At 42.6% G+C, this 12121-nt stretch overlaps 1 protein-coding gene across 14 annotated transcripts in view; it reads left to right on the top strand.

Moving 5' to 3' along the window:
- ANKRD6 (ankyrin repeat domain 6) overlaps positions 1 to 12121 on the top strand; it is a 103518-nt gene that overhangs the window by 64966 nt on the left and 26431 nt on the right. For 4 of the 14 annotated variants that reach the window (XM_078380710.1, XM_020787640.3, XM_020787468.3 and 1 more), the window contains 2 exons: positions 6914 to 7012; positions 8565 to 8816. In XM_078380710.1, coding sequence (XP_078236836.1) covers positions 6914 to 7012; positions 8565 to 8816 — 351 coding nt within the window. Of the gene's footprint in view, positions 1 to 6913; positions 7013 to 8475; positions 8817 to 12121 lie in introns of all 14 variants that reach the window. The other 10 variants (XM_078380730.1, XM_020787968.3, XM_078380720.1 and 7 more) reach the window with 3 other exon arrangements.

The raw sequence follows: 12121 nt of genomic DNA, 5'->3' as shown, positions 1-12121 counted from the left end.
ATCATGTATATAAAAATCCATGCTTAGGCTTAGGAATGTCTGTCCCCGTTACTCTCCATGCATGACAAAGTACCAGTTGAGGTAAAGGCAGGACTCTTAAAAGCAAATCTAAATGGGGAAATAAATCAGCATTTAAACATATTAAGCTATTTTGGAAGGAAGAATACAACATAGGCTTGAGTTACCTTCTCTCTAATTGGAAGGCGAAAATTAAAGAATAGGTAGCTCAGTTCCTAAGATAATTGAATAAATATATCTCAAAAATAATATGTCCTATTTTACTGCTTAGGAGGAAGACTGCTCCATAAATGTATTTGTTTATTCATTTATTTTAGTTCCATTTTAATCCCAATTTTGGTGTCAAGAAGATCCCTAATAGTAGCATAGTAGCCTTCCAATTACACAAGCGACAAAACTTTATAATTAAATAAAAATAGAGGAGATTACAGTCGGATTAAATTTCTCATGTGCCTTTGAAAAACAGATCTAAATAAACAAACAAACAAACAAATAAACAAATAAATAAATAAATAAATTGTCATTGTAAGTCTACACATAGTATACACATACAACAAAATTCACACAGACACCAAGAGACCAGACCCACATGCACGCACATTAAAAAAATTTAAAAATCCCCGAACACTCCCCCCCACTAAAAATCCCCTACTAAAAATGCAAACATTTACACCACAGGCTAAGTAATACTGTCCAGCTGTTCACTACTGGTGGTATTTAAGTTCATTATTAAGTGCAATTATAGCTCTGGGATAAAAACTATTCAGAAAACGTGTGGTCCCAGTCTTAATTGTTCTGTATCTTCTGCCAGACGGCAATAGTTCAAAGAAGTTGTAAGGAGAATGGGAAAATTCTCTAAGGATGTTGTGTGACTTCTTCAGACAGTGGGATGTGAAAATGTCATCCAGGGTTGATAGCTGGAGCCTGATGATATTCTGGGCAATTTTAATGGTTCCCTGGGCACCTTTCCAGTCCAAGGCTTTACTGGACCAAGCACGTATCCCACTGCTGCCACCAATTAATGTAGCGAGCACGCTGAAGCCTCTACCAACTCAGGCCTCCAGGAGTGCTCACACTTCTTCTTCAGTTGCTGCCACCAATTTTATCCAATATTTAAAAAAAGACAAGTGTTGTTTCAAAACAAAAACTTGTTTATTGGTTTAACAAAATAAAGTAAGTAAATCACAAGATGTTAATCACGGTCTCTCACACACTGACACACACAGACTCTTCCCTCACTGACTATTTGGCTCACAGGCCCATAGACACACTCATCACTAACTCTCACAAAATCTCTCTCTCTTTACATCATACACCCCTTTATATATTCCAGCTCCTCCCCCTTCTGCACCACCTTCCGTCCCCTCATTGGCTGATGTTCCACTGCCCAGCTGTGACGGACAGGTGAGGGCAGGGCTGAATGCTACACTACCAAACCATACAAGAATGCCATAGGTTAGGACACTCTCAATGGTGCTACGATAGTAGGACAGAAGTAAATGCTGAGATAAATTTAACTTCCCGCGCATTCTCAGGAAATGCAGCCTCTTCTGTGCCTTCTTCACTAGCATGTTGGCATCTATAGTCCATGAGAGGTCCTCTGAGATGTAAGTGCCCAGAAATTTAAAACTACCAACGCTCTCCACTTCCTCGCCATTTATGTACAGTGGTAAATGTACATTTCTCTTCCTCCTAAAATTTTAGTGAAACATCTAAAAGGCTTTGGTTCTTGGTGACATCACTAAACCTACTCATGTGAACCAAGATATTTGTTGAGAGCCAGGGACTCTTCTGAAAAAAACATGTGACTTTGATAAAATACTGTAATACTCTTCTCTTTAGGAAGCTTGTCCTTAAATTCTGTATTTTTTTTTCATTCTAATAGAACACTCTTGCTATTGTCCTATTCAACACCAAATAAATTATAGCAATTTAATTTCCAACAGTGGCTGCATTTGCGAAACCAAGAGCAGTCTTCATTAGCCCAGATAGGCATGAACTTTATTAACTAGCCTGTAACCTGTTTGCTGCTCCCTCTATGGGAATGGATAGATTAAGCCAGCGAGCCATTAGTCACAGTCTGATTTTATGTCTAATTTGGGGACTGAGGTGAATTGCTTCCAAACAAACCAGAATTTCTAAATCCACTTTAAATCAGGATTTCATATTCTTCTTATTTGGATGTCATTAACCACAATTTGAATGTGATTGGGAGATAATTTAGCTTGCCATCTCACTTGTGCAGAAGGCATGGAAAATACCTAGTTTTATTAAATCAAAATGTTATTGTCCAGACTAGGTCATTGATTCATTTCAACATCTTTTGAGAATGCTGAGCATCTGTTTGGCACTGAAATAATTGATTCTAGTTCTGCATGCATGTGAAGATTATTAGTATTTGGCCTCTGAAAATAAAATCCTGGGGTTGATTCCTTTTCTCCCACAGCTGAATTTAAAATTAATCATGACTGTTAAAATGTAGGGAGGAAATCAATGAGTGTGGAGAGATGAAAATTACAATCCTAGTTGCTTATGGCTTCTGTATATATACTAAAGTTATGTCAGGTTTTATGTTGTTACATGCTTGTTCTGTGTACTTCTAGCAGTGAAGTAGGAAGCAAATATTATCAGTAGAAAGATGCAAAAAGCAAAAGCAAAGCATGCTCCTTATATACCACCCCATAGCGCTTCAAGCACTCTCTGGGCGGTTTAGCTACTCACATAGAATGTCTTCCAATTGTGCCGCTAGTCATGGTGTTGTGTATTGGTGACCTCTACCGGATCCATGCAAGGAACTCACCATGCAGGGAACATTCAGCTGTGGTGAATATGGATTGTAATGGTGTCACAAATCAGAATAGCCATATGCTGGGCTTTATGTTTTCTTTGGGGACATGTGTATGCCTGCTGTGGCTGGCTCCAGAGCTAACTGGAATCTGTATGCATGTGGAAGCTCAATGAGAGAGATGGATTAATGGGTTGTTGTTTGTTACCTTTTACTCCCCTCCCCCCTTTTTTGCTATGTATCACTACAGTATGTTGTTACTGCAAAATAACCTGTCTCTTAAATCCTATTCGAAATACAATCTAAAAATATGTAAGACTCCACAAGTGGTGATGATGCTGGGATGCAGGTGAGCCCTGCCTGCCACATCTGCACCCCACCTGGAAGTCAGTCAGACTTTTGTGTGTCCAGTGCAATGGTATCCGTAGAAGCTGCAGGACTATTTGGCTGAATGTGCTGAACTCACAAAGGTGTAACTTGCAGGTGGGATTGGGAGTGGGGTTTGTCTACATTCCCATTCGTCTCCTCCCTTTCAACCCTATATGCTTTCAAGCTTAACATCTGAACAGAGTTTTCAACCTTATTTTAAATAATCCCTTTCCCGAACTTGGAAGTGTTACCCTTTTTTTTGAATGACAACTCCCAGAATCTGCCAGCTATGTAGGAACACGGCTTGGGAAAACTGGTTTTCTGGAATGTAGCTGCCAGAATTCCTAAGGAAACAATCATGAGAGCTGGGGGATTTTGAAATAGTCTGTAAAAATAATTCCACATCACATTCATGTCCCACTCTTCGGCCATCATGCCACCCAATTCTGACTGTGAGGGTTCGTTATTAGGGGGTTCTGTCATACGCAATAAAGTATGAGACGGTTTAACTTCAACAACATGTTCTTCATTTATTAACGTTCCAACATCAACTGTAACTTCTTTGTGAACAGAGTCTAATGTCTATTGCTGTCGAAACCTTGACTGCAAGGGTGTCCAAACATCATTAACAAATGGGTTTAGTTCGTCAAACTCCCACGGTCCAGATAACACTTTCTCTACCACCGGGGGGGGGTCACTTCCTTCCCCTTCACCCGCTAATAATGGTAAGGTCTCTTCATCTCTGCTCCAACCCCAGAGTGGTGAACTCCCTCTCGGACTGGCCAGCCACGGTCCGGGAAGACTCCCATCTTCTGGAGCTCTGTAAGATGCCATGTCTTCTTGGCCTCGATCTCTCTCGCCACTGCCTCACGTTCCTCACGGAAGACGGCACCTCCACTCCTTCGCCTCCATCTCTCCCTAATAAGACGTGGTTGTTGACCCTGGCGCCTTTGCTGTTCAGCCTCCTCATGAGGAACCTTGTTCACATTTCCCTGTCCAGGGATCCTGGACCCAAACCTTTTCCCAACCGCCCGGGATGTCCTCAGGTTTCTCCCTTATATCTCCTGCCCCCGCCTCTATCGACCTTTCCCCTTTTCCCGCCAAATCTTCACCGGTTTGTACTGCCACATTTAACCCCTTTATTCCTGAGACCAAGTCCCGGGTATCCACCCCTTGATGTTTCTGTCCCTCTCTGTCTCTCAGCTCCTCCAGTTCTTTAGTGTCCACCTTCTTACTTTCCTTCCTAGGTGGAGAAGGCGGAGGAGAGGTCTGAGTTTCCTTAGAGGGAGATGGGAGCGACGGCACTCCCACAAATGCTTCCTGGCCCTGTCTTGGGGTTTCCCACTGGGCATGGTTAAACTATGAAAATGAACTGAAAGATGGATTGAATTCATTTTAAAGTCACATGGTATTCGTGTGGATTTTGGTTTGGTGTGTGCATCCTCTTGGGAAAACTTTTAATCCATTTTTAAACTGCGTTGTGTAATGGTTGCGGGGGCTACATGGGCTTTTAAAATAGTTGCATTTGAGGATTTGTCCTGTGCCCACCAGCCCTTGCTCTGGCTGCCTCTCACAGGTGCTTGCCGCGGCTGCTGTGGTGTTATCCTATATTCCAGGTATGCTAAACCTGACACATACCCAGGAGTACTTCAACTCAGGAATACTTCAACATGTTACCGAGCCCTCTGTTGCATCTGGAGTGTATATAGCAGACAAAATAAGGGCAATACATATCAGTATGCTTGCAATGTCAGTGTAGCTACTGCAGTTCTGTCAGCACAGAAGATGTTTATTAGCAACCCTCACCTAGTGGGTGTCCTTTGGAACTGGCTAGAGGGTACATCTGTCACTTCTCAGTTCCTCATAAACAACTACTGCCGAGATTTTCAGGATGTTCTGGCATTGTTTGCATTTCTATTCCCTGACATTCTTGTCCCCTGCCATGTGCGTAAATATCTGCCTCCTGAGGCTACATTCCATGCCTCTGGTGAAGTGGGCTGCAGACTATGACGGCGTTCCACAAATAAAACTTGTGTGGTTTCCTTAATTCACAGGTACTCATTCTGTGCACTTATTACATATCTTACATTTGTTTCTGACTTCTCCACAAATTATGCTGAAATGAATAGAACCCTCCAACAGTGAATGGAGGCCATTATTTGAACTATTGTGGTGCTTATTTTGCTAAATTCTTTGCCAGCTTGCAGTTACAATGCTTTTTGATTTTGTTTCTGTTCAGTTAGTTGTGTGTAAGTGTATTTCTTTCATTTTGCAGTATTGGGTTGAATGGTAATTCGGGACTGAATTGGATTTCAGAGAGATGCTGTCTGTTACGTAGGCAGATCTTGGAAAAGATCGTTGTAGACTACAGTTCCTAAAATCCCCTTGGCTGGGAGATTCTGGGAGATGTAGTCCAAAACAGAACATTTCCAAGATTTGCACTTATATGAAGGTTTTTATGGTTAACCACTGTCAGAACATGTTTTGTTGTTATGTGCCATCAAGTCAGAAACGCCTTGAAAGCTTTCATCAAGGTAAGTGAGATATTTATGGAGTAGTTTAGCAGTTCCACAGCCCTGGTGAGCTTCCATGGCTGAGCAAGGATTCGAACTCAGGCCTTCTGTCCACCTCTAATTAAAAGGCTACATATTTTTATCTGAACCACATGACCCTCTTCAGAGGCCTTCCTTTGAGTGTCTCATGTAAATATAGTGAGGCGAGTGGCTAACTCACCTTCTCTGTGGTGTCACCAAGGTTGCCAGATCTCCTCCCCAGAGAGTCTTGTCCTGCGCCTTTTTAAAAAGGTCATTTTAGTGTGAGCAAAATAGCTTAATCCCTCAGTGCCTTTAAAAATCTGTGATCTTAACTTTTAGTTCACTGTTACCTGTTATTTTGTCAAAGTAATGGAATAAACTGGCTTTACTATTCTCTATGCTGACAGTCTTACATTCCAACCTTTTTACATTTCTTCTATTTTAGGTTCATGTGACTGTACTACCCAAAGTAATATGCTTACTCACTGTATTTTGCGATGCCATAACGATGCATAATTTTGCTCTTACTGTATGATCCCAAAGTATTCTTAATTTGATGATGTTCAGATGCTTTCCTGTGAGAGGTTTTCTTAGTTTCCACTTTGTTGATCTCTTGGTGCAGGACAAAGGCCTTTCGCCTTGACTTTTAAGACCTAATTTTAGTTCTAGTGGTTATTTTTATTTTTGCAGATCATGTAACCTTTCAGTTATGTTGTTATGATTATTTCAACTGTTGGTATTTGAATTTTTAATTTTGTTTACATTTTGTGCAAATGAATCTGGGGAATTTTTTTTCAAATCGCTTAACTTTGGTAAGATTTTCCTCTATGATGTCCACATGTCTAGCAGTTAGCTTCTTTGGAGGAAATGCTTTTTTTGAGGGGAGGAGTTGATTTCCCAGACTAATGTGATACAACTATAGATTTATGGTGAGAGGTTTATTTTGGCATTCTAATGTGTTCAGAAGGGTAGCATCCACTGAGTGCTCTGGACTCTAGAGAGTAATGATGGGTGAAATTCTGGAAACACAGGACATCTGATATTCCTGGGGGATGTTACAAGCAGAGGAGTATGAAGGGAAGCCCTGGAGGTGTAAGTATGTATATTCATAGTCTGCATTAATTGATGCTATTGCATGCTGGTAATGTTGTTAAAGTGCTCTCTGACTTTGAAACTTCTCCAGTAATCACTGCCTTCTGCTTTGCAGCATGGGCGGACACCTCTCCATCTTGCGGCTTACAAGGGACATCTCCCTGTTGTCCAGATTTTGCTCAAAGCTAACTGTGATGTGGATCTTCAGGACGATGTGAGTAGTTGCAACCAAACGTTGCAACCGGTTCTCCCAGCCAGGAAAGCCCCTATTCAACTTCAGTCCTCCACCTCAGCAAGTTCCCTCTTCCCAAACAGCTTTTGTTTGGAACAAACTTTTGCTTTGTTTTTTTTTTTAATTCTACAATTTTATAGGTCAGCTTGTAAGACGAGTGTGGGAGTGGGGCAGGGCAGGGACGAGGGCTAAGACGAGAGCATTGCAGAGAAGTGTCTTGGAGCTTGTTTTCAGAAGCTGTCCAGGAATGTTTTTCGGATCCTTATAGAAACACCTACATGCAGAAATAAAGATGCCATTAATGAGACAAGAGCTTCTTGTTACGCTGTCTCACCGGGCGTTTCTGTGGCCCCACTTCCTCTGGAGAGCTCACATCCAGAACTGTGCTGAATTCCGCCCCAGTAAACATAAGGTGCGCAAGTTGTGCTTTGTGAAGCCACACTGCCTCCTCTTCAGCCTCACTCTGCTGTTATTTTTGGCTCTGCCTCTCTTGGAGGCTGGCACTCCACCGCCACCCGCCATGGCGTCATTCACACCATTCAGATGGGTGAACCCCCTTGGGGCGAGAATGTTTGCAGCATTTGTAATGCCCGGCTCCTTCCTGAGCGGAGCAGACATGCTTTGTGGCATGGCCATCCACTGTTGATTTCTGTGCCTTTTATTTATTGCTGTTCTCTACCAATCATGGGGGGAAAACACCATATGACAGCTCATGTTCATGGTACCAGAAGAATTATCATTTTCCTAAAACATGCACAACAGGAATCCATACGATACTGTTGTTGAGCTCAGAGCCAAAGATTTTGCCAGCTGCAGGGGAAAATAGCGCTCTGAGCAAACATTTCAAGTGATTTTTAACCTGAAGCCTACATCCTGTGCAAGATATACTGTACAATGTAGACATGCTTGTTTGATCACATTGCCTTTTCCTGCAGCTCTTATCCAGTACTTTGGTTGCTATGTTTGTTAATATATAGTTGTCTTCTTTTTGTTACATTTATATTTACCAAATATTTCTGTATTCCCTTTTACTGATTGCCTCCTATGCCCTGCCTTTACTATCCCGCTGTTTTTCTAGGAAGCTCAAAGTAGTGTATCTGATTCATTTCTTTCCCCATGTTCATTGTCTCAGCATTCCAGTGGTGGCAGATTAGATTATAAGATTCCCTGTCCTAGTTGTATACATTATTGTAACCACTCCCCAATATACGCTGCTTATGCCAGAAGGAACTTGTTAACCTTACTAATATTACTTCCAGAGTTCAGAAGCCTGGTTTCCTCCTGCTGTTGTAGAATGGGCTATGAAAGTTGATAGCTTTTTTATTTTATATTCTAGGGTAAAGTCATAATTGCCCAATTGATTTCTAATCTGCCAAATGTTACATACCATAAATAAACTCTGAAGTGTTGTGGAGTGTTTAAAATGCTGACTTCATGTTCTACAGATGTTGATCGTTAACATGTTTTAAAAGACCTTATGATTAGTTGAAGAATGACTTCCAGTGGCCTTGAATGGGATTATTATGAATTTCAGCCTGTGGAGACCAGCTCTCTAGAATATGAAACCCCGAGAAGTAACTCTTTCCTTCTCCCTGCTAATCCTGCAAGCCCTTATTGGAATCCTGATGCCATCTCTGATTGGTCAATGAGTGCTCACACAGCACACACCTCAGAAATAGTCCAGGGGACAGTGGCCTTGGTAAAAGAAGTCAAGGAAGAAAAAAATAAGAAAAAACAAAGGAGAAAGGCTAGAAAAGATCCTAGAAGATTGCAAAGAGAGAAGGAGGTTAGAATTCTTAACTTCAGCGTCTCTCTGACCCCAGTTGCATGTAGCCTTTTGAATTGGCCGCCTGGCATGTCAAAGCTACTTGGAAAATGCATGGCTGCATGTCTGGCGTTATGGTGATATTTTGCCAAACGGGTTGCCTCTGTTGTATCCCACAAGAGTCCCACTAAACGTTCTGTGATATTACTGTGTCTTAATGAAATGCTTCTAGGAATACTTTGTGTAACCAAAGAGTCAAAAATGCTGGCCTGCTTTATGCAAACTCACCTGTCACGCCTGCAGTGGGAAACATACCTTTCCAGATGTTGGACTGCAACTCCCATCAGCCCTTACGAGCATAGACAGTGGTAAGGAATGAGGAGAACTGTATTCCTGTTAACATCTGAGGGACCATCCATTGCCAGTGTCTGTTTAACAAACACAATGGCCAGTATCCGGTGTCTTTTTACCACATGCAAAAGGGAAATTGTGGAAGTGGCATCAGCTAATTGGAAAGGTGCCAGTTGCATATGGAGTGCACAGCCGGGCATGGGACAAGCAATTAGCAATGTTTGCCTGCATGATTTCCCTGCTGTTTGTGGTATAACAGAACAGGATACTGGACAAGGTATGTGAGGGTGATTTCATGGAAGATATTTTGTTGACTCTCTTCATTGGTCACTGTGTTGCTTCATGGAACTTTGAACTCATCTGAATAAAGATAATAAACCTGCTGTGATGCACCTAACTGTGTGTCTTGGAATTAAACAGAGATTAGTCAAGTCTCCAGATTTTTTGGGGGGGGGGAAGCAGTGCATCTTATATTTCCTACAGCACTGACTCAGTCCTTGAACAGATAAAAAATTCAGAGCCTGGGTTTAGGACTGGCATACCATTCTTAAAATAAAGAAGCTTGCTGGATTTTTTTTTTTTTTGCTTCTTTATCCCAAATTGCACAGTGTGGCAAGATGTTGGATGGTGGGAATTATTAACAGACAGGCCTTTAGTCTCAAGGATGAGTGAAGAAGTTAAGGAGTTCTAGTCAAGAGCTAGAGGGCTACCTTTCAGGTTCCTGATGACAAAGCATTGTGTTCAAGTGCTCACTTGTTCACCAGGCCGTCCTGCGTGGGTTTAGCACAGACACCTTTGCCAGTCTTGCCTACGTATAACATAGTTTCTACATTACATCATTGAAGGGGGGATGATATCTTTCTTTGTGGTCTCGATGAACACACGCCAATGGGCGGTTCTACACGTGCACAGAACAATTTGGAACCTTCAAAGGTTGAGCTGGAGTATTTGGGTGGGGGCTTTGCCCCTCACTGGAGTGCGGTCCACCCTTTCTGCCTCGTTTATCTCAGTTTCCTTTTCCCTGACATTTGCTGCAGATGACTTGGAACTTCTCTCTTCTCATGTCACTGAGCTCCTGTGAAGACAGTCATCACTTGAAAATATTTGTAGATAGTTACTCCCTTTCATTGCAACCCCCCACCCCTTTTATTATACTTGACTCCCTTTGACTGACACCAGTCCTGCAGCTGGTGCTGCCACCCCTTTAATAGTGCATGGTATCACAACCCTTTAAGAAGTGTATCTCCTGCTCTACTAAAATCCCTCAATCTAGCCAACCCTGTTCCTACTTTTTCTAGGAGAGACAGATAACACCCAGGCCTGCAAACATTGCAACGCCTTTACTGCTCAGGGGAGAAATAATTAAGAGGTCAAGAGATTCACAAAATCTCATGGGTAAAGGTGGTCTTTGCCTTGGATTTCTTAATCAGACATCTATCTAGTGCACACCAATCACTCCTAAGAAGCCTGTTACGGCATCCACTTCGACATCAGTATTGGAATCAACTCATCCAGCTCAGGCCACTTCAGTTCCAACACTTGCAAGACTGTCCACCTTGTCTCTCACTCTGCCACTGAATGGAAAACAACTACCTCCAGTTCAGACACGGAGCATAAAAAGAATAAGAGACATAAGGAGAAAGCTAAAGATTTGCTGCTAGTGCCAGAGGGGTGTCCAGTAGGTTCTTTGCTTCCAGCACAACACTTTCATCTAGACAAGTTAGTTTTTGACCCTTCTCCATCTCCATCCCCAGTATCGGTCCTGGAGATAATTCTTGAACTGTTCCCGGAACATCAACAACTTGAACTCCTGTTGGTTGGTACCAACGACTTACCTCCTACCTTCACATCCTATTTGGAGGGTGAGATATTGTACTCCACACCACCGGCTGAACCTGCTGCCTCTCTTGCACAGCCAACCATTATCCTTCCAGATCACTCTTCCCCAGTGAGCCATTCTAGATGCGGCCTCTCTATGGGCCACACATTTTGGTCACATTCGAGATCAAGGTCTGCACCAAGAGTATACTCACCAGAGCCCATCTACTCCCATAGTTCCACTTCTACTTGTGTCTAGAGACAATATTATGGAGATAGGCACCACTACTGAGGCTCTTGCTCCTCCTCTTATGTGTGGCACCAAGCTTCCCCATGTTGATATGGCAGCTCTTACCTATGTACTTCATGACTATGACTGTCGCTGTTGCCATACAAGGCCACCTTCACAATGCTGTCAAAGCCAGTCTTGAGAACAGAAGCACCATAGCTATACCTGTTTTACTGCCACCTTAACCCGTCCCACATAGAGGCTTGCAGGCATCTCTGTGGCCCCCACCTGTTCAAGCCACTGATCCTTTGGTGCCTGCTGCACCATCTCTAACCCTAGCCTCATATATACTACAGTTCACCCGGTTGGTATTAGCCATCCTTGCCAGTCTAACCACTCAATACCGACCTTGATATTGGTCTCTATACTGAAACCTGCCTCCCCTCTCAGATATTGCTGTCTTTATAGTGGACCGAAACTGAGACCAACAAGGCAGAGAGGGTGGGCCACACTCTAATGAGGGGGGAGGACCCCTGCCAAAATGCTCCAGTTCAGCTCTAGAAGACTCCGTGGTGTTCTGCACATGTGCAAAATAGCCCATTGGTATGAGTTCATAGATGACCACTCAAAGAAACACAGTTACAGATAAACAACCTGTCCATTAACCATGACCACTTTTGAGAATGCCTTTACCCTCTTTTTCCCTCACAGAAGCACATGGTACAGTCATGTCTAAACAGAGGTGAGGGACTAGAACCATAATTCTTTTTTTTTTTCTTTTGGGAAATCCTCTGCTCCTTTTTTTCTCTTTTTTCCTTTTTTGCTTCCAGAGAGGTAATTCTCCATACAAGTCCCAGCACTCTTAGTGCAGTACCCTGTATCCATACTTCCATGTAATCTGCAAGTTTGTGCAGGTCCTCCCAGAGCT

This window comes from Pogona vitticeps, chromosome 1 (genome assembly GCF_051106095.1).
Source record: "Pogona vitticeps strain Pit_001003342236 chromosome 1, PviZW2.1, whole genome shotgun sequence".
NCBI classification, from domain to species: Eukaryota; Metazoa; Chordata; class Lepidosauria; order Squamata; family Agamidae; genus Pogona; species Pogona vitticeps.
Note: the sequence above shows the minus strand (reverse complement) of the source record. Positions and strands in the feature narration are given on the sequence as shown.